General features: G+C 32.4%; 1 protein-coding gene and 1 long non-coding RNA gene across 7 annotated transcripts in view; one reads left to right on the top strand and one right to left on the bottom strand.

Moving 5' to 3' along the window:
* Positions 1–1,084, top strand: part of LOC18443882 (uncharacterized) — a 47,613-nt gene extending 46,529 nt beyond the window's left edge. For all 6 annotated transcript variants that reach the window (XR_016051351.1, XR_016051352.1, XR_016051350.1 and 3 more), the window contains exon 18: positions 368–1,084. Coding sequence is in view for 1 of the 6 variants with exons in the window: in XM_006854063.4 (XP_006854125.2) it covers positions 368–661 (294 nt within the window). In the remaining 5 variants the exon portion in view is untranslated. The remainder of the gene's footprint in view (positions 1–367) is intronic.
* A 2,849-nt stretch (positions 1,085–3,933) lies between these two features.
* On the bottom strand, positions 3,934–10,893 carry LOC148782910 (uncharacterized). The gene is made up of 2 exons (XR_016051349.1): positions 10,461–10,893; positions 3,934–4,282 (listed from the first exon to the last, which is right to left on the bottom strand). It is a non-coding gene; the product is annotated as an uncharacterized LOC148782910 (long non-coding RNA).
* Positions 10,894–23,729: the final 12,836 nt, after the last annotated feature.

Raw genomic sequence — 23,729 nt, 5'->3', positions numbered from 1 at the left:
TGTTCCAACTGGTTTAAACCTGCAAATAGCAATGACACATGCAACTTGTCTATCTCGACATCCAGTCTGATGTGGGTGGGTGAGTCGGTGGGTTTGGGGGGGAAAGGGGGTGGTCAATACTAGGCACCCATCATTTTAATTTTCCACCCAATTCTTTCCACTGCTGTGGGATGGATTACTGCAAACTTGTCAGCTCGACTAGGCTATTTTAGCGTCAACATCGAGTCTGGTCTTTTTAAGAATCGTTTAGCACAACTGAGGTGGTGTATAAATTGCAAGGGGCTGCCCCTTTCAAACCCCTTCACTGGTTTAACACACACACACACACACACACAGTTATTCTAATGGCCTTAATCAATGCTGCAAGGTGCATCTGTTAAGAACTATGCTCCAGTGGGAGGAGGAATTGCGCCATGAAGTGGGTTTCGAAGTTGCAAAGCGGGTCCAATACCCCAACGCACAATCCAACTCTATAGTGCTCGGTGAGGTGGCCATCGTGTGCTGGCCCCATGGGGAAATCATGCGAATGAGATCAGGGAGCACTGCTGCGGATGCTGCAAGAAGGGTAGGAAGAGAGGGAAAATTTGTGCTTGTTAATGGCCAACTAGCTCTCCCTCATACTGAGCTAAAAGATGGTGATATAGTGGAAGTTAGAATGTAGCTTCAACCTTGATTCTTCTGCGAATTAGGGCTAAATGAGCTCCAATAAAGAAAAGTGCAAGAAATGTTAATTGATCGAGAAGGGGGTCCTCTCTTTATGTAAGTAGCAGTTTAAGAAATGGGTCGTGGCTAATCTGACAGGAAGAAGATCCATGTATACATTTTCTAGTGTATTCTTTACGGCATTGTTATTCTGTAAGCTTCTTCCCCATGTAAATACAATGAAATAATTATAAGGTTGGTTTGAGAGAGGGGCTATCTGTTACTCTCTCCATTTGCCAATGACCAGTAACACTGAGTTTTGGCATTTTAGTAACTTCCATGTATACATTGTACAGTATATTCTTGATGTAATCTTTCTTTCCCCATTGGACAAATAACAATTGATGCGAGACTATGCACTATTTGTAGCTATTTGTGTAAACACAATCTCTTCCCGTTGTACCAAACTGCAAATGAGTACTTTTGTGAGTACTTTTGTGAGTTTATGTATTATATATCGCTTCGTAGTTTGCATGGTGCTCAAGCCTTTTTTTTTTTTAGGGAGAATAGGATAATACTTTGAACATGTCTTACTAAAAGTATTATCTAATTATATAACGTTTGTATTTTTAATCTTTAAAGGCCATGGGAGCATATGAATATAATAAATAATACTGGCTTGTGTACTTTAGTGGGAGCTTATGTTGGTTGACTAGCCCAGGGTTGATGGTTTATAGTCTGGTTCATGTCCAAAACCCTTCCTTTGGGTATAGGCATTACTATTGCGCGATTCCTAGAGGGTCAGCCTTTGTTAAGGCTGGAGATGCCTAGGGATGCTGTAAGTCTAGCTTGTGAGAGTGAAGGTTGAATCCTCAACAAACTCGCATGACATATGTATATGACGGCTGCATTCTGGGTAGCAACCCTATAGAGGGATACGTATACATATGCATAGAGAGAGTCCCCTTGTACTATTGTGATATATACATGTTGCTCTTAGGGGAAACCTGTAATCCACATTATAGGACAATGGTTCCACTATTTAGTGGTCAGCATTGACGAGACAATCATGAACCTACAAATGACTGCGGCTTATGGGTCTTGATTGATCTTGGTATGGGTAGAATGCCTTGACAGTAATTTTTCTTGACCTATTTATAACAATCCACTTTTTGAGGTATTTTTTAATGTTTTTTTTTTTTTTTCTCTTTTTTTAAGAACTTTAGAAATATTGTTTTCCTTCTTGTGATTTTTGGATGTTTTAGAGTTTTGAATTGTTTTAAATAAACAAAACACCTAAAAGGTTTTTTCTATAATTTTTCTAATTAGGGGTGTTTTTTTAAGTTTGTCCTACATGTAAGGGGACCCACGTGGGGTCTAATGGCCCAGCCCTACATGTGTAGGATCCACTTGGTGTGGGATGTGGGGCCCACAAGAGCCATAACCCCACATAGTGGGATGCCCATGTTTCCCAGTATTTTTTGGGAACCTTGGAGTCCAAAGGATTTTGGAAAATAGTTTGTTAGTTCCAAAAATTTGGAAATTACTTGGGGAAATATTTTGTGAGAATATTTTATGGAATCTAGAAAATATTTTGATCAAGACTCCTTTTGATTTTTGGATTTGAGGAGTTCTAAATAAATTAGGAGATATTTTGGGTTCAAGAAGAAGTCCATATTTGGGCACCCAAATCTCAGACTTGGGCAAACTAGGAGCTATAGGTTTTTGATTGGTTGAAGAAATCTAGATGGATTAGAAATAGATACGGGTTAAAAGATTTAGGGGATAAAGTTTCTAAATTCATCTCTAAATCAGGATGGTTGATTTCAGGGATGGATAACTCAAATTTATTTGTCTCACCTTACATATTATTTGGCAATCTGAAGGTCGTATTGAATTTTTATTTGATTGGAATACCAATGGCCCGTTGATGCCTATATAAGGAGGGAAACCCTCATTCTCCAAACAGCTTTTTCTCAAACCTCTCTCTCCTCTCTGCCAACCCTCTATTCTATCTAGCTCTCTCTCTCTCGTCTAAGTGGTACGAGGCACCACCTAATATAGAGAAGAAGCGGACATGCCCAGCCTTAGTTTGGGTTAGGGGAGGTGCCACTCAGTGGCATGCGTCAAAGTTTAGAAGGGTATTAAGAAGCCCTAATTGTAGCTCATGCTCAGAGCCCCTAGCTTTTTGATAATGGAATTACAGAGGAGCTTCCTGATTTGGAGGATTCAACAAGACCTAAAAGGATTAAGCGCGGACTCAACAAGACCTAAAAGGATTAAGCGTGCCATGATATAGGTGATCGGCTGTGGGGTGTGTCAAGTCTTAAGCGGTAACCCTAGGCAAAAGGTTCAGCAAGTCTTCCCAGTTTATTTATTTATTAATTTTATTTTCAGTTCTTGATTCATATTTGTTTCAGAATTCCTAAATTAAGCTTGAGTTCAGTTCTTGAATAAAGTTTTATTTTTGGCAGTAAAATTTAAAGATTTTAGATTGTAGTAGGTAAATTTCTGCCTTGTATTGTGGCAATGGTAACTAGTAAGTTCTAATTATTAATAAAGAAAAGAAAAATCTTTCTTTTAAGTTATACTTTGAAATTCTACATCACCACACCTTTCATATAAAGGAGTCAAATATTTGCTTGGTAGATCATAGAATCAATAATATCGATGATGTTATTTTTGTTGTCATTATCCGAGAGAAATATTCCTATGGGAGTCTTTTAAAAGCAATGTTCCTCCTTGCTTTTTGGCACCCATGTGGATTAGTTAAGGGGTAACCATCGATTACAGACATTATTTTTAAGAAGGGAGAAATTGCTATTGTTGTGAAACGAAGGTCCCTTTCTAAAAAAGTAAAACAAGATCTTTCTAAAAGCATTTTCTCATGATCTTCTTTGCAGTTTTTGAACCATGTCTGGCATAATATAGCTTTTTGTGTTTAACATTCAACGCAGAAGTGGGACGAAGCTATCTCTGATTCTCATTCTATATATACACTTCATCTCTCTTGCAAGTGGGTAAAGGTTATGTGAGCATTTCTTTGTGAATGTTAACTGAGACTTGTTACAGTAACTCTAGATAGATGTCATATTGCAGTACCTACCATTTTGACCACCAGACTACCTCTGCCTAGGGCCTAAAATCAGTAAAAAGTAAAAATTATTGTAGTATATTTTAAGAGGAGAGATTTGGAAATTCGAAAGAGCGGAGATATTGAATGGGCCTGTCGCGAATTCTGAAAGGACAAGGAAGCACAATGGGGACACAATGGTACTTTGCCCATGGTGGTAATGAAAACAAGTTAGATTAGAACATTTAACGATCAAAACACAAATAACATTTCTTTAGAAAATGGAAAGTATAACAATGTATGCAGTGCCTGTGTAATATATGATCCTCCGCATCGTCATCTCCAGTGGTTGGTCCAGATGAACTGCTCTTTCAGCTGAATGTGCTCTCGACGATGGCTAATCTCCACCATCTAATGTTTGAGATGGACAGTAACATTCACAATGGAGATGATTGCTACTATACATCATTGCATATAGGATATGATATGCTATCCTTTCTTGAAGGTATTCAAGATGTACGAGGCCTACAAAGCTTTTAGTTCTTGGCAGTTTAGTGACCATCAGCTCTGATAAATTCATTTTTTTATTACATCATGATAAATTCTAATGTGCCAACAAAATCCTAGTCAAATCAAAATTTTAAGCATCCTCTTATTATCACAATAATAAGAAGAACTGGTTTCTAATCAGAAAGCATAATTAGTGATTAGAATTTAGAATAACCATGTCACATGCTAAACATAGCTGTAAAATCTCAACCTTGGCATGTGGGAAGCAATATGCTAGGAATTGATTATGAATATGCAAGTTAAAGCTTGTTTTATTCTCAACTTTATAGTATATAATTTTTTGAAATATTTATATGAAACTGTCTACAACTTCAACTCATATTTAATAGTTTTAATAAAATATTTTTTACAAGGAATTTGGTCAATAATTTTAATAAAACAATATTTCATAATCAATGGTTGTAGCCCTCAGTGTGAATAACAAGAAAGAAGGAAGAGTTTTTATTTGAACTGTTGAAGCAATATTTTATATAACCAAATTGCTAAGGTTTAGTTATGATTTGCTTTCTTAACATCTTGAACCCAAGAGGCAGGGAATTGCAATAATTGATGAGCAGTAGTTTAGGAGATGCATGAGTGAGAGAGGGGCCAAAAGAGAGAGAGTGCAATATTTGATGAGCAGTGGATTAAAGGAGATGCATGAGAGAGAGTGGTCAAATGCGACGTTTGGTGAACAGTAGATTAAAGGAGATTCAAGAGGGAAAGAGAGAGCAAATGCTCAAATCATGGTGAGCAATAGATTAATGGAAATGGCCCTTGATAAAATAGAGCGGTGGACCAGATACGTGTAACCGATCTTAAATAGTTGCAAAAAAATTATGATGATGAGTAGATTAAAGAAGATATAAACGGGTAATATCCGTGTTCTATGTAGCGCCACTGTGCCCCTACACCCTCCATTAATTTGATATAAACTTTGGATAAAAAATGAAATTTGTGAACCAAATAGAAACTGTGGGTCCTATGATTTTGGGGGCATTTTTTGGGAGAATCAATTACAGTCCATGTCCTTCCATGTGTTTTTGCCTTTAAGGTTTCAACTCTTGAGTTGCCTTATTCATCCTCCCTGAACGGGTGGGAGGAGACATTCCTGGGCCTAGGGGTGCAAGCCCATAGGGTCCAAAACTGGACTTGGAAAAGCTTACACGGGCTTGGGCCTAGGATTCAAGCCCCAAGCATTAAGGCCCAGGTGCAACCCTCTTTATAAAAGCCAAACCCGGGCTAGGCCTGCCAGCTCGGTTGTATTAAGATCCCACTCAAAACCCAGCTGGAATAATAACATATGAGTACCAACAAATATTTGTGGGATTGAGTCCATTATTTTGTTCAATAAATGAGGAATATACCAAAATTATGTAATTTAAATGTAAATTATATTATGCAAATTAGATAAGGATGAAGTTCTTACAAAGCTTAGGTTTTAAACATAAACCCTCATCTCAAATCCTCGTCTAAAAAGCACTTTTGGCAACCAAAATCTCTAAAATGACTCTAAATCATTTTCCAAAACCGACAATAAAATTTGAAACTTCAATAATGATACAGATCTTGCGGATCTATGACAGTTATTTTTAGGGCAAAATGATGGTCTAGATAAGTAGTTCCAATATACATTATTTTTAGAGCTTGAAATTCTAAATTTTTTTACAACCATAATGTTCAAGCTGAGATGATCTATGTAATGGTTTTCTAGTGCTTGAGTTACAATTTTCGATAAGTCATGAGGTGGGGTTTTACTTTATTTGACAGGGCTGCAACCCTATCAAACTATTTTCCATTAGATAAAAGGGTGTAGTTTATATAAGGTGCACACCTTAACAATCAAAGTAAGGTACACCAATAAATTCAGATGAAAGATGCAATTTCTATACCAGAAACCTAATTATGAAATTTAAAGTTGAAAAAATTGTATAAATCGAGCATATACAAAAACACTTAGAAAATCTTAAAAATAGATTGTCCAAATAATGTGTAACAAAATATACTTTTTTTAGGACCGAAAATCTTATATATATATATATATGGAAAAGTCTTTCTAACGCCTATAGGCGAAAATGAATAGCAATTTCGCCTACCCTCATCATCGTCCAAATTTCATCGAGCGGAATGCGGGTCCTTTAATAATTTACTTTTGAAATAAAATTTGATCTTAATTTTTAAGAAATATATAATCTTTACCATGAGTATTATTAATTTGTATAAATAAATAAATTTTAAAAACTAAAAATCATATTTTTTGAAAAAATATTTGAAGAACTTTTTCTTTGAAGGACCATCATTTATGGGACTCGGTTTTGATGGACGGTGTAGATCGCCAAGCCTGCATAGTAATAGGCACTGGCTTGCACGCACCAAACAATTTTCCTTTTTTTATTTGAATTTACTCGTGTAGTGTAAACGCTCAAAGTTTCAATTTCGGAAGACGTGAAAGTATAGTTTTCCCGCATATGTCATTTCCTAACCCTTCATATTTATAAGGATGGGTTTCTATGAGTCCGCCGGCCCCATTCTAAAATCCATTTTAAAGAAAGATTTTTTATCTAATGCTTTGATAGATGGGTGCAGTTTACATACGGATGCATCCGTAGGTGTAGAGGTAAGGTAGATTTTCAAATTTTATCATGATATATAATTTTGATGTAAAATGTTCTTAGGATTATCTCAAAATATATTTTTGTATCTAATTATAAAATTTTAAATTTTAAAATCAAGTAGATTTATAAACATATGAAAATCTTGAAAATGGACAGTGTAGATAATATGTTGTAAAGTGCACTATTTTTCAAACTTAAAATCTTTTTATTTTTCATAGTCATATGTCTCGATGTCGAGATGATCAATCAAAGGGTTTTTTAACATTAAAACTACCTTTTTCGATGGATTTTTGAGGGGCATCCGTAGTTCTACATCCTTATATAAACTTTTTCCTTGATAGATTCATCATCTAGGCCAATGTGATCATGAAAAATATAATTTTTTTGGTAGTTTTTGTACATTGTCCATGTGTTATTTATAGAAGAAACCCTTTATAAAACGTCCATTTTAATTTGTGAGAAAACTTTTCCCTTAGATAAAGTGATTGTACACCAGTCCTGTGTATAGTATATACTAATTTTGCGTAGAGAACAAAAACCTAGAGTATGTTCTAGACACAAACTGGCTATCCACCATTCTTCTTATCAATCGATAGTGGAGATGAGCTGTTTTTTTCCTGACAGGCTTCTCAGCCCATAATAAAACTCATCTCCACCGTCCATTGATAAGAATGGAGATGGCTATCTATGTGTACCATAGTGTACCCAATATATAAAGAAAATTTGATTCATGAGGAACATTTGCCGTCCCCAACATTTATCTTAAAGATGGATGAAAATAGGTGCTCAATCTAAAAAAGGAAAAGTTTGTATAGAGCCGAAGTTCTATACATTTGAATTTGAGCCTACCCCAAAATTTTCACTAGAAGATTTTGTTTTGATGCTCAAATATCTTCAAATTGGCCATCTCGACATCAAGATGCATGGACATGAGAAAAAAATGGATTTCAAGTTTTGAAAGTAGTGTATTTTGTAACACAATTTTGGACCGTCAATTTTTAAGATTTTCAAGTTTTCATAGATCTGTCAATCTACACTATTTTTGAAGCTTCAAACTTTATAAATAAATATAAAAATATATCTTAAGGTCATCACAAAGATTTTCAATATTAAAACCATATTTATAGACACTACTTGAAGGTAAGCTCTAATTTGATTGTTTAGAGGCCAGGCTCTATACAAACCGCACCCATCTAACAATAATTAAAACTAATGGTCCAAATCAGCGTTTTAAAAAATGCCGAGTCGAACCGGACTCGCCCGGTTCGACTCGGAAATAGTGAAAAAGGAACCGGATCGCCCCGAAAATCGGAAATCGTCCGGTTCTAGAGAGAACCGGACGATTCTGTACAGTGAATCGCCGATTCACTGTACGGAATCGGCGAGTCCGAACAGTGAATCGGCGATTCCGTACGGTTTTTTTTTTTTTTTTTTTTTTTTTTTTTTTTTTGGTAATCCATGATAGATTTTTTTTGTAATCCATGATCGAATTTTTTGGTTTTTTGTAACCCATAATAGAATTTTTTGTAATCCATGATCGAAATGTTTGTTTTCTTTTCTTGTAATCCATGATCGATTTTTTTGTTTTTTTTTTTTTTTTTGTAACCCATGATAGAATTTTTTGTAATCCATGATCGAATGTTTTGTAATATATGATCGAAATGTTTGTTTTTTTTTTGTAATCCATGATTGAAATGTTTGTTTGTTTTTTTTTAATCCATGATTGAATTTTTTGTTTTTTGCTTTTTTTGTAACCCATGATAGAGTTTTTTGTAATCCATGATTGAATTTTTTGTAATCCATGATCGAACTATTTTTTTCTTTTTTTGTAATCCACGATTGAATTTTTTGTTTTTTTTGTTTGTTTTTTTTTGTAATCCATGATCGAATTTTATGTAATCCATGATCGAATTTTATGTAATCCATGATTGAATTTTTTGAAAATTTGTGATTTTTTTTGTTTAATCCATGATCGAGTTTTTTTTTGTAATCCATGATAGAATTTTTTGAAAATTTGTGATTTTTTTTTTAATCCATGATAGATTTTTTTGAAAATTTGTTTTTTTTTTTTTTTAATCCATATTATTCAAAGAGAAAACGAGAGAGATGATGATTCCGAGGCCACCCTATCCCAACCATATTATTCACATATCGAGTCCCAACAGCAACAGTGTAGGGATGAGCACAAAATACTGTAAATTAAATGCTGAACGGCGGTTCATGCAGGGAAAGAACATATCAATATTTGCATATTCATTCAAAAACATGAAAATTCTTAATGGAGTACCCTCATTTTTTATTGAATTCCTAAAAACCAATATTTATAATGAATTTTAATAATTTTTTCGGATTTTTTTGAAGCTTTATTCTGACCGATTCACCCGATTCCGATCCGGATCGCCGATTCGCCGATCCGGATCGCCGATTCGCCGATCCGGATCGGTTTTTGAAAAGCCCGATCCGGGTCACCGATCCAGTTTTTAAACCATTGGTCCAAATGTTTTCTTAATAGAAGTATTATTTTTAATTTTAAAATTTATTTATTTATTTTAGATCTCCATGTTAAATATTACATGTCTTTAAAAATTAAGTCTAAAAGTCCATCTCGATGATAGATTTTTAAGAAGTAACTCATTTCTACATGGACTCATAGAAACCGTGTTCTTATTTAAATACCGAAAACCACGTGGTTTCAATTTCAAGAGATTGGTTGAAAGGGGCAAAGCAGCTGAGAAAGAGAAATCACATGATTTTACAGGTGGTTTAGGAAGAGAGAGAAACCTACAGGTTTCAAAGGAGAACTAGAGAGAGAAAGTGGTGAGTGTTGGTTGCAGCACGTGTTGTTAGACTGGTGGATGCTTCAACCTAATGACTCATCCAAAAAATAAGGAAAATTTTTATATAAGGGTGAGACTCTAAAAAATCAAATTAAGACGCATCTCAAAAATCCAAAATATCTTCGGAACGACTAAGTCAACTTCAGGATCTATGGATATGACAAAAAATAGTTTTCGGGCTTGGTAGTACTGCATCTTGCAATGCATTTTATAGACCATTGATTTTTATGTGTTCATAAATCTACTCGATCTACAATATTTTTTAAGTTTAAAATTTTATAGTTATATATGAAAAATAAATTTTCAGGCCATCACAAAAATATCCAGTACATAAACAACATCTTTCGACACTATTCAAAAGTGCGCTTTACTTCGATTATTTAGAACATCAACCTTATATAAACCACACCCAAAAATGCAAAAAGGAAAAATCAAATCAAGAAAAAACAAATTTATATAGCGGTAATATAGTCCTTTTCTAGCAACCTTAAAATAAGGACATGGTTTTTTTGAGTCCATGTACAAACGATTGGACTCTTTAAAATCTATTTTTAGGATGGATTTTCGGATCCAATTTTTAAGGAGATGTAATCTCTAACACGAAGATCATGAACATAAAAAAATAAATAAATTTTAAGAAACAAAAATAATGATTTTATGAAAAAACACATTCTGAGCGTTAGTTTGGATTGTTTTGAGATGGGCCATCTATTTACATTCATATTTAAGATAGATACTTTTTACCTTGAAACCGCATATTGTAGAAATGCTGTCCGGCTTCCTGTAATATCACACTGATGGGATGAGCAGTCGAAAACGTCGCCTTCATTGATTCCAATTCCAACTCAAATTTTCCATTTCACTGGTGCGATGGACACATCCAATCAATCTCTCTCTCTCTCTCCAGGCTCTCTTCAAGGTCCAAACTTTTCAGTAGTGGCTCCCTAACAAAGCCATGAAAGCAACATCTCTCTCTCTCTCTCTCTCTCTCTAATGAAGAAACGAAAGCAACATCTCTCTCTCTCTAAAGAAGCAATGAAGGCAACATGTCTCTCTCTCTAACGAAGCAAAGAAAGCAACATCTCTCTCTCTCTCTCTCTCAACACGTAGACATTTACATTAAATTTTCCATGTCTCTTGTGGTTCCCAAAGGTGAAGGCATCTCTCTCTCTCTCTCTCTCTAAGTTTTGCACATACAATACAACACGCCATCCTCAAGTCAATATAATGCAAGAACGCAATAATGGAGTGAGGGGATGGTGAAGTTGTGGCCTTTTAATTTGGTCCATCCATTTTCAAATTTAAAATATAGAACAGTGGCTACACCACGTTTGTTATTCTACCTAGGTTTGTGCTATAAATGACTTTCATTGCCTGCATTTTTAATATAATGATATCCCCTTCTTTCTTTTCCACCCAATGTCGTTGATAATGATAAATTTCATATCTTTAATTTCTTACTAAGTGAATTGTCAAATTTTAAAATATTAAAATTTAATTCCTTTAATTTCTTATTAAGTGAAATGTCAAATTTTAAAATATTTAATTTTAGAAAGACATTTGATGTAATGGAAGAATGACATTAGTCCAATGTGGGAAAAAAGAAAGACAAGGACCCTCTTTAACTACTGAGGTATGGGCAAGCAGGCTTGGATGCAAGTTGGAAAGCTTCCTATTAAATATTTGAGCATACAATTTCGGTGATGTAAATAAAAAAGTAAAATTTTTATATTTTATTAGTATTTATTATATTTTATTAGTATTTTAAAAAAAAAAAATTTATATAAGGATGCCTCTAAAAAATTCATCGGAAAAGGTAGTTTTAATGTTAAAAAACCCTTTGATTGATCATCTCAACATCAAGATGTATGACTATAAAAAATAAAAATATTTTAAATCTCAAAAATAGTGCATTTTACAACATATTATATATACCGTCAATTTTCAAGATTTTCATATATTTATAGATCTACTTGATTTTAACCATTTTTGAAATTTAAAATTTCATAATTAGATATAAAAATAGATTTTGAGATAATCCTAAGAACAATTTACATCAAAATTATATACCATGATAAAATTTGAAGGTGCACTTTATCTCTATACCTACGGATGCATATGTATGCAAACTGCACCCATTAAAAAATATGTTACTTGAAGTTTTAGTTTTCTTTAGAGTTATTCTTGTCTTTTTTAGTTATAAATATTAAAAGGGTAGAATTTATTTGCAAAGATGGTGATTGTAGAATAAAGAAAGTGTTTTAATATTGTAAAAAGATCTTAGGGTGGACTCCCTTGTAGATCCAGAGAGAGAGTATAATCTTTAAACTTTTAATTTTTATTTTTATTTTTTCTGCATTAGTTGGTATCAAATGATACAAATAAAAAATAATTTTTTATTTTATATTTTTTTAGGACTTAGAAAATATGTTATTTGTATTTTTAGTTTTCATTAAGGTTATTTTTACCTTTTTTAGTTGTAGAGATTTAAAGGATAGAATTGGAAGTTTAAAGCTTTTCTTCTTTCTTTTTTTTTTTATTTTTTATTTTTAAGATAGATATTGATAGGGATTAACATGTTTGGGTTGGTTGGGATATGTCAGATTATTTTAAAAGATAAGGGAGAGATATAGTTTAGTTTTTTTTATTTTTGTTTGGTTAGTATTTAAAATGAAGATGTTGTAGAATAAAGAAACAATTTGATCTAATCAAAATACCTTGGGGTAGACTCCCTTGCGGTACAATCTATCAACTTATAGTTTTATTTTTTGATCTTTTTGGTCTATTATTCTTTCCCTACATCACTATGGGATCCAGTTATACAAAGATTCACATTTAAACTGGATCTTTGACAGGCGTAATACATTTCTTTGGTGGGGAAGCATAATACTTTGAAAAATCAACCCATCCCAATTTGCATATTTATTACACATCATTGTTGGTCCTTATAAGTTAAGTAACTGGAAAGTTAGAAAATCTGATGAAGTCTTTCTTTGGGGTGGGCCAAAGAATGTGAACAAGTACCATCCGATTGGTTGGGAGAAGGTTTGCACACCAAAAAAAAAAAAAAAGGAAGTGGATTAGGTATCAGAAACCATGAATGATAGGGGACTCTCAAAATGCCATTAGTTGGTGCTTTAGAAATAAAAAAATTGCCGTGGAAACTAAGGTCGATTTCGAGGGGAGAAAATTAACTTTATAGGTCCCTTTGAAGTTTCTTTCAATCATATTTACAGAGAAGCTAACTTGGAGGCTGACTCTCAAAATGCTATTAATTGGTTCTTTAGAAATAAAAAATTGCCGTGGAAACCAAGGTCGATTTCGAGGGGAGAAAATTAACTTCATAGGTCCCTTTCAAGTTTCTTTCAATCATATTTATAGAGAAGCTAACTTGGAGGCTGATTAGTTAGCCAAGGAGGGGGTTTCTCATTTGGTGTTAGAAATTTTTGGTGAACATTCGTAATTTGATATTCTTTACAATGTATGCCATTTTTATTTTTATTTTTTGATAATTCAGTAGGGAAGATAGACCCATGCTCCTTTTTTTAAATAGATTAGGGAGCTAGCTCTTTTTCAAAAAAAAAATGTCATTAGGTGGTGTTAGCATGATTGGAAACCACAACGTGATAACTAGGTATTCGAAATATTGGTCAAAGAAAAAGGGGATCATTTAGATGTCATTTCTCCTCTCAAAGTCTACAGGAAATTCTCTAATATTTTTTTTTGTTTTTTTGATGGACTTCAAGGAGAGGATAGCACAAGTTATCCATCCTACGTTGACAGTGGATGGTTGAGGGAAGTGCTCGGATAATATTTGAAAAAAAAATGGTTGGTTTGGGTCGAAGGAACCAAAACCAGGGTTGCTTCTATCAAGGGGAGTAGGTTTATAGAGGGGTTGGTTTGGGTCTGCGTCCACCTCGACTTGTGTAGGTCCTAGCTGGATGTGGACCTGATTTGTGGGGTCGGGTGGGATCCGGATCTACAAAAAAATGTAAGATGCAGTTTCTATAAAGCTTAGGCCTTATGGAAAATAACTAAAGCCTCACCGTAAATTCTCGTTTGAAAAACACTTAGGGCTTGATAAATCTCTATGATAGCTCTAAAATCAATTTTTACCTCTTATTAATAAATTTGCGGCCCAAAATATGGTACAGAACTTGAGATCAGTGAGCACTATGGTCTAGATAATGTGTTATAATATGCACAATTTTTAGAGCTTGAAATATATATTTTTTTAGCACAATCATAATGGTCGATGTCAAGTTGATCGATTTGAGGTTTTCCGATGCCAAAACTATGAGGTTTGGGATGAAGTTTTACTTTTTTTAAAAAAAAATTGATAGGCGGCAGCCTTATCAAAAAAAAATTCCTATAAAATGTAGTATAAATATTCTAAAGTATATGTAAACTAACGATATTTATAATATGTCAAAAGATACTATGTTCACGAAGGAGTATATTGTCCATTTAGTCCCTCAGGTAAAATCTCATCTAGGATTAATTTTAGGACCCAAAATTTTGGTGATGTAACATCTGCAATGGACAGATTTACCTTAATAAAAACAATTTCTAATTGCACCCTTTATACATTTGAAAAATATAATGCCTCAATATTAAATAAAGGCCATCCGATTTTTGGAGGGGTGAGATCGAAGTATGAGAAAACTCAAAAAAATTTCTACGAGAATAATCAACTAGTGATTCTTAAGTGGTTTCGAGAATTCCAGATGGAAAAAATCCACCCAAGTAGGTCTTCCAACCAACAGAATAGTTGTAACAATGCTACAACACGGTGTACAAGTTCATATATAATAGGGAAAATTATAAAACTACCCATCTGAGATCAAGTATTTAATATTGTACCATACTCTCTGATTTAATTTCAGAGTACCCAGAAAAACACACATGATCGTGAATTGGAATATTTTCAAAACTATAAAATGCTAATTAATGCATCTCTTATAGTATTTTGAAAAATTTTCGTATATAATATCAATGTGTATAATTTATTGGGTCTAGTCGACCAAAGCTTTACTATATCTAATTAAACCGATTGCCACCTCTAAGGGCACATTTGTTTTTCTTGTATATATATATATAATATTTAATATAATATAATATATTTATATATAATAAATAATACAATATATAGTATAATAATAATAAATAATATACTATAATATATTTATATAATATATAGTATAATAATATAAATATTACATGTAATATATGTTTAATATGATAATTATATTATATATAATATAATAATATATTATTTTTATATATTATTTCTAATATAATAATATAAATATTATATTTTATATATTTATTTATGTAATTTATATTATATAGTATATATTGATTATATATTATATGTAATATATAATGTTACTATATATTTGTATTATGTTATATATATATATATATATATATATATATATATATATATATATATATATATATATATATATATATATATATATATATATATATATATATAATATTAATATAATATATTTATACTAAGACCCTGTTTCTATGAGGGCACGCCCGCATTTGTAGAAATGTAGGCCTCTAAATAATTCTATTTTTGAGATGGATTTTAAGACTTAATTTTTAAGGACATGTAATATCTAACATGGAGATCATGAATATGAAAAAATAAATAAATTTTAAAAACTAAAAATAATAATTTTAGTAAGAAAACATTTGAACCGTTAGTTTCCATTGTTTTTAGATAGAACACCTACTTGCATCCATATATAGGATGGATGCTTTACACTTTTCGGACCGATTAGGTAGAAATGCGGTCTAGCTTGCATGAAACAATTTTTCTTTATATTATACATAGTGAATAGTGATCAACAAAAAAGTTCTAAAAGATTAAGTTCCTAACCCCCTTATGAATTTATTCTTTCACTTTTTAAAAAGGAAAGGGAACTTTTATTGAAAGCTTAGTTTCCGAACTTTAGATTGAATATGTGCAACAAACAAAGAACTTTTTAAAAATTTAAAAGAATACTTTATGAAAAAATACTTTCAGAAAAACAAACACCCCCTAAAAGAGAAATAGAAGAAATTAAATTGGGATTTTTTGGAACATATTCACCGATGGTTAGGGATGGTTTGGGAAATAATAGGAGAATAATAATAGAAAAGACATGCCCAACTCTTGGATAGGAGAAGTCCATGTTGAACTTGGTTTCCTATTTATTTCTGCCGACTTTCTTGTGGCTAGGCAATACCTGTCTCTCTCTCTCTCTCTCTCTAAGAAACTCTTTGTCTCCGTCTCATATGTGTTGTAGAGTATGGAAAAAAACAGAGAGTTGGAGTTTCAAAAGGTTTGATGATAGGGATGTGATGCCCATCCTCTTTCACATTCATGAAAGATACCCAATCCAATCTACTATTTTTCCATATTAGAATATGTTAAGATAATTTAAAAACCAATGGAAAGATGATGCTATCACCCTCTTTCTACTTTTGAATTTACAAGAAAATTGTCCTTTTCCGGTTTTGAGTTATTGTACATGGAACCCGTGAAGCACATGACTCTTGCTACACAAAAGCTCTCTCCTCAGATTTGTCAGTTTATTCTTTTATCCTTTATATCTTTTTCTTTTTCTTTTCTTCTTTTCTTTTTGAGATTGAAAAGAAAGAGATATAATATAATGTGTGCATTATCAATGGGTGTGTTTTAAGTACTAGAAAGTTTTGTGATGGCTTAGAAATTTATCTTTATTTCTAATTATAAAGTTCAAAACTTCAAAATTAGTGTACAACGAGCGGACCTATGAAAATCTTGAAAATTGATAGTCCAAAAAGTGCGTTACAAAATGTGCTATTTCCAAAACTTGAAATCTTTTTTTTTCTCACATCCATAAGTCTTGAGGTTGATATCTTCAATTTGAGGATTTTCGGTATCGAAACAATCCTTTTTAGTGAATTTCTTGAGGTGAGCCTTAATTTGATTGTTGAGGGCCTCAACCTTACATAAACCTTTTCCTTATCAAATATCAATACGGGATTGTATACAATGAGACCATTTACCTCTAGTATAAGGGGGCAGTAATTACTTATATAACTATCTAATGTGAAATCTCATAGATTGGGTGTATCATGAAGGTCGAAAAAACTTCTCTTGTATATAATGGTCAAGTTTAATTGTTATCATCTTGTACCAAAGATAAATATTTTTTTTCTTTATTTATTGTAAAATTTTAGCAATCAGACATTAATAACCTTTTCCTTGGTAGTGGATATTAATAACAATCTTGTTGGAATTTCACCGCAAAAGCAAAACTACTCCATTGTGTACAAATTTCACCGCAAAAGCAAAACTACTCCATTGTGTGGTACACGTGTATCAAAAAGAATTTTGACCAATAATTTATTAATAAACAAAAATTACATCAAAGGATTACATCATTGGACAATAGAAATGAGGGTAATGTATATTTATGACACATATGACTGTACCATATGTATCGATGTATCTTAGGTTGGGGTGAGAGAGAGAGTTACACTATGTGGTGATGTTGAGCATTATATGAGTGATTTTTAAGTGTTGAGCACTATTATAAGTGATTTTTAAGAGCTTTTAATACTGGATCAAATCGGTTGGTCAGATAAGCCAGACTATTGACTAAACCCTAAGCCCTTTCCCACTCCTATGTGCTCTCAAAACAAGCGTGGGTCTTTTATCTCTTTTGTGAAATGGGCAAACGGTTTGAACCTAATTGGTCTCCTTGATGAAGTAATCAAGATTAGAATGGATTAGTTAGTTAGACCGTAAAACAATGTCTTGGCTAAGTTCAAACAAAAATCGAGTTTGGTTGAAATTGATCAAAACCGATGTTTAACCATTCAACTTTTCGTATAATAAGAGTGGGTTGGAGCCTTAGCATCGATGCATTAGATTGTACAATCTCAAACTCCACTCTCAACTTGCTAGGAGAATATTCATTTAACAAAACTTTTTGTATAATAAATTAGATATTTTTAAATAATTATTCCTTATTTTTATTATTAAATTTAATCAAGTCATTTTGACCGACAGACGTCTTTAGACTAAATCATACTCCGCATAAGTTCAATGTGTTGGGGTCCGGGTCTTATAAGGTTTTGCTCGTTTTCAATAGATAATTAAAATCTCACTTTTGTCATTATCGAAGAATCAAGAGGTAAAGATTATACAAAGATTGATGTGATTTACACCTTGACTTCTTGGTGTCCAATTTTTATATTAATTGGGGCAGACGAAGTGCACACGTCACCAACCAAGATCCAACTTACACGTGGCATATCCTTTGCGAGCTACAATACGAAAGGAATTAGGGTTTCCGCACCCCACAGTTGCATTTTACACAAGCGGTCAAAACCTTACCTATGCAAAGGCTGGCGCGAATTATTGTAGAGGATTTTATAATGGGTACGGTTTCAATAAGGTTGCAACCTTAATCATTTCTATTAAGGCGCACCTCCAAAAGTTTATTATAATCTAAAAGTTTTTAGAATTACCTAAAAGTGTTTTCATATTTAATTATAAAATTTTTTAACTCCAAAAATGGGTAAAATCACGTAGATTTATAAATATTTGATAATCTTAAAAATAAACGGTCTAGATAATGTGTTGCAAGATGCATTATTTTTACGACTTAAAATCTTTTTTTTTACATATTCATACATCTTGAGATGATCAATTAGTAGGTCTTTCAACATTAAAACAGCATTTTTCGATAGTTTTTTGAGGTACGTCTATACTTCTACATTTTAAGGTTGCAACCTTGTATAAACTTTTCCTTTTTATATTTTAAGGGATTGTATCTAATGAAACTATTTATCTTTAATGCATGGTGGTCACATGTCCTTAAAACTATTTGATGTGAAATTTGATAGCTTGGATGTGCCACAAAGTTTGAAAAACAAAAATTTGAAATTTAAGCTTGGTCAATGGAATAATTGTAGCCCCCCAATTTCTTATCGAATGGTCAAGATTAATGTGACCACCTTGTATCAAAGGTAAATGATCTCATTCTATATTTTCTTATATTTTAATTGGTGAATTAGATCTACCGTATGAGAAAAAGGTTTGTACAAGGCATTTTTTAGAATAAAATGAAGGTGCAAACTATCTAATTGATTAAAATTTTATAATCAAATATAAAAAAAAGTTGCGTCTTAGACAAATTTTGAAACCATCCTAGATATAAAAAAAATATTATGAAACCATCCTAAAAATTTTGGGTACCAAAATTGCACCTCAGGATAAAGTTTGGAAGTGTGCCTTCTTATAATTGTTTAAGGTTGGAACCTCATGCGGATCACACCCTATTTTTAAATATAGTGTCAAATTTTAAAATGGACAAATTTTTTATGAGTTGGCTGACCCATCTATTTATACGAGCCATCTCTCCGATATTCTATCTTAGTGATGCAATTTAGATCAAAAAATTATAGAGATTGGATATCTATACCATCATGAGTATGAATGCAAAAAATACACAAAGTAAAAATAAAAAATATTTTGTGATTTATTCTTAATAGACTATTAATTTTGGTTGGTGGAACCACCGCCTTTAACATCCATCTTTGAGATGGATGTACGTGCGTGAGGGGACGCACAAGCAGATGTGTGTCCCTTGGCGCACACATTTTTTCAAAATAATATTAAATGTATGATATTCAATTTGAATAGACATGTAAATTTACTTCAGTCTCAATCTTAATAATCTTAATTCTATAAATTTATGGGAAAGGTTTCTATACTTTCCCTACGGCATAGAAGATCTACGCTTCCCCTACCATCCAACAGTCCAATTTTGATCAAGAGAGCCACTCACCGTTTGATCTTAGATCGGACGTCTCAAAGTATTTTATTTTTAGTTTTTTTTATACAAATTGTATAAATATGAAATTTGGTATGTGCCATCTTTTCATTGGGGCGCACCTATAAAAAATATTAAAAAGAATTCAATCAAATATAATGACCAAAATACGCCTTGAAACTATCAGGGGTATTTTGATCATTTTATGTTATTGAAAAAAAAATTATATATTTTTTGCTAGTGCGAGTTTAATAGAGGATTGGACGTCCAATATTTGGTGTCAAAATAGTTTATAGAAAAAAATTAAAAATAAAATAGTGTAGAGACGTTACATTGTGATTGGAACAATCTTAGCCCTCCTTTCAGAATGGACGGTTGGATAAAGGGAAAGTATATAAGTTTGCTGTAAGAGAAGCATAGAAAGCTTACTCTAAATTTATTTACCCAAAAAAATAAAAATTCTATAAATCCTTGTCGTGTATAAACTCTCTCCTTCACCTAATATACTCCACCCATGATCGCGAAATTCACACGCTTTTCTCAATAATCTGCGTGGGACTGTTGTTGGCCATAATTCGTAGTCTTCGTATTACCACCCATGTGGGTGTGGACATCAAAATAAAGAGGTGATGAGTGCACACATTCTGTTAAAGGTAGACATTATTATCGTCAAAGTCTTTTTCTAACTAAGAGATCCATCATTTTGTTAGAGCAAAGGACTCAACGAGGCCATAAATCACTCTCCTAAAAGCAATTATGCAAGAAATAAAGATAAAATAATGAACAAGTTGTTTACCATTTTAGCTAGAAAATACAATATTAATGATTTGGTAGCAAGTTGTTTTTTGTAGTTAAAAATATAAAAAAATATGCAAAAGAAACTATTTAACAAAGTCACAATTGTACATGTTCATCACATTTTAAATCAAGTAGTTATGAGTATGTCATTGGTTAGACTCAAAATTTAAAAGTAAAAATAAAAAAATTTAAAAATCTGAGATACATCTTAAACCATCCAATTTGATATCTAATAGTAACAATTAGGACCTTATGTAGCGAAAAAAAAAATTTAATAGTATACAATTAAAATAATGCAAAATAACAAAAAGTGGGGTGGTAGGCCAATAGCCTGCATAGAACCGAAGTTTCCGATTAAGTTGTTGAGAACGTTGACCCTAAACTGCCTTCATTCAACTTAGTAGTTTGATACCTGTTTCCTGAATTTCTGTGATATTAATTACCGGTTTTTACTACCAACTCACGATTTTTGGGTTTAATGTTCAAAATATTAATAATGCTATAACTCCTTTTTGGTTATGGGATTTAGTGTTTCAACTTGGAAATATCATGTGTCCTGGACTTGTGGACCCTAACGCCCTATTTAGTATTTACTCAACCTAAAAGGCCCCACATAGAGATGTTCTAATTTTCAGAAAAGAAGAGAGAGACCAATGTACTTTTTAGAGAGAGAGAGAGTGAGAGATAGGAAATGGATGGTGGTTGTTCTATGTTCCATGGAGCTTCAGCTACATAGAGCTTCAAAGAGGACAACAAATAGTCACCCCACATCATAGTTGTGATGTGATTTTTATTCCCACTTACACCACCCCATTAACATATTAAAAAAAATAACTCTTAAATTATTTTTAAAAAACATATAGGGGCGTGTCTTCACCATTAAATTACCTATAAATAAATAAAATAAAATAAATGACAATGGATATGAAAAGAGAGAAAGAGAGAGCTTCAAAGGGAAATATTACTTAGCCACATGAGATAGAGAGAGAGAGTTAAATTGACTTACATAAGAGGGACACGAGAAATGAATGCGGATATATATATTGATTTTTATTATATATTATGAGACCGATTATTTTTTTTTGTACACAGATATCTTAGTCACTTTTAGTTATTAAATGTAAAATTTAATATATATAACAATATATTACAATATTTGTAAAAATTTTATCTTAGACTTTGTGTTCAAACAATGACACATCTTTAATAACTCGATTTCAAATCTAACAGTCAACGATAATAATGACATCCTTGTCTAAAATGTAAAAAGTCTCAAGCATGTTAGGCGTAAATTTTGAAAAAACCAAACACTTTATTTCATGAAAAATAATTTTATTCTCCAGCGGGATCAAAATGTACGTTATCTTCTCCCTCGCACAAAACTGTGGATGAGAGATTTTCATATGAATACCGCAGCAACCAACCTAATATAATTGAAATTAGGTGTTGCGACCTGCGTGAAAAATTAGATTGGAGAGACACATTCTTTATTTTTCTTTTCAAACTACTCTATTGATTTTAACGTGGATCCCCAAATTTAAAATTCAGAAAGTTTATCATAGTATGTTTGATAATTGAACTATTTAACATTTTACCCTTGTTTTGTTCTGATAAATTTCGGGATTCATTTTGATGTGTTCAGGATTCATTTGATGTGTCATTCGACGGGCTATTTCAAATTGTGAAATTTATCAAAATATACCCAGTTTTTAATAATTTAATAGTTTACCCATTTATTGCAACGGTCACATGAATATTCATTGGTAATTTGAAATTAAACCAAAGAGATGAATAAACTATTAAACAGTTGTTCTCTTAAGGGCATTTTGATAAATTTAAAATTTGATCAATGGGCAATCCGAAATTGGATTAAAAATATAGGTTAATCAATTTTTTTTCAACTAATTGTATCAGCTACACAAACTATGATCAACAATTCTCCTCCATTAAGAGTTGTATCCGGCGAAATAATAAATCCTCGTATCAACAAATATATAAGTAAGATATCAAAAAGTTAAAACCACCGTTTAAACTTGACAAGTTTTCTTTTAAAAGAAAAAAAATCCACCAGGGTGGGTCTTTTCCCCGAGTGAACAACTGTACATTCTGCTCCCGCCGGATCACATTCGTAAATAGATGCTCCAAATCCCACATCCGGAGTATCGCTGCGGGTCTTTAAAAAGTAGGGAGGAAAAATCAGCTGGAAATAGGAGAATCACAGTTGCTTCCTGTCGGCTCATGGACTGACACGCTTTCCTTTGTCTTTAATGAGGGGGAGAAGTGAAGTGTCAACTGTCAAATCGTTGGCAATTTTTGACGCTTCAACGCCTTCTCTTGTGACACTCTGCGTCCACAACACGTCATCAAATTAATCGCAGTTTAATCAAACGTGGAGTCCGCGGGCCCACCTTCCATGTGGATTAATCATCGAATAAAAATTGTTTTTTTTAAGAGAAAAAGGAGAAATAATTGAGAATCGGGTCTTTTAACGACGTGACGTAGATCGGTGCCTTTGTCTTCAATTTTGGAAGATAAAGTATTGATGATAAAAAAGGAATAAAATAAATGGCAGACACATAACGTGGCCAGGGGCTTTGACTCGGTAAATGCAAAATTTCAACAAAAACAAAATGCCATTCTTGTCTTTGTCGCAATTTAGGGTTTGCTCTATAAATCGTAGTGCGACATTTTATTATACTAAGAATTATAATTTGTGTGAGGTTATAAGTCTTTTTATTTATTGTTTTATTACTTCCAGCCATGTTATTTTATGTATGTCTTTGTTCTTTTCTAGCTTTTCACTTAAACCATCTCGTACTTTTTATTGATTGTTGTACTAACATGCGTTAATCATAGTCGGCCCACTAAGTTTTCTTTTTCTTATCTTATCGTCTATTAAAGCTATACTTAGGTTCTCCCCAATGTATTCGTTTCGAATTCTTGTCACTCGTCCATCTCAATATCTTCATCTTTGCTACACTTATCCCATAGGTATGTTGTTTCTTGACCGACTAGTATTTTGCCTTATAAAACAAAGCTGGTATCATAGTTGTCCTATAGAACTTTCTCTTGAGTTTCATTGGTATGCAGCTATCAATTAAAACTATGGTTGTATATCTCCACTTCATCCATCAAGCTCGAATTCTATATGCGATTAAAAAAAAAGAATATATATAATAAAAAAAATTAAGTATGACAGTAAAAAAAAAAAAAAGTAAAATCCAAAAAATAGAAATATACATATAATAATAGATATTCAAGAGAACATGAGCATAAATTTCTTTTTTTATTTTAGATAAATTTTAGCGAAATGTATTGAAACTATGCATATGCATCATCCAATTACCAGGAATGATATACATCATAGTTTTTAAAACCAGATAGACTT

This window comes from Amborella trichopoda, chromosome 3 (assembly GCF_054954075.1).
Source record: "Amborella trichopoda isolate Santa Cruz 75 chromosome 3, AtrichopodaSantaCruz75HAP2 v2.0, whole genome shotgun sequence".
Taxonomy (NCBI): domain Eukaryota; kingdom Viridiplantae; phylum Streptophyta; class Magnoliopsida; order Amborellales; family Amborellaceae; genus Amborella; species Amborella trichopoda.
The sequence above is the reverse complement of the archived record's forward strand: the minus strand, read 5'-3'. Positions and strand labels throughout refer to the sequence as shown.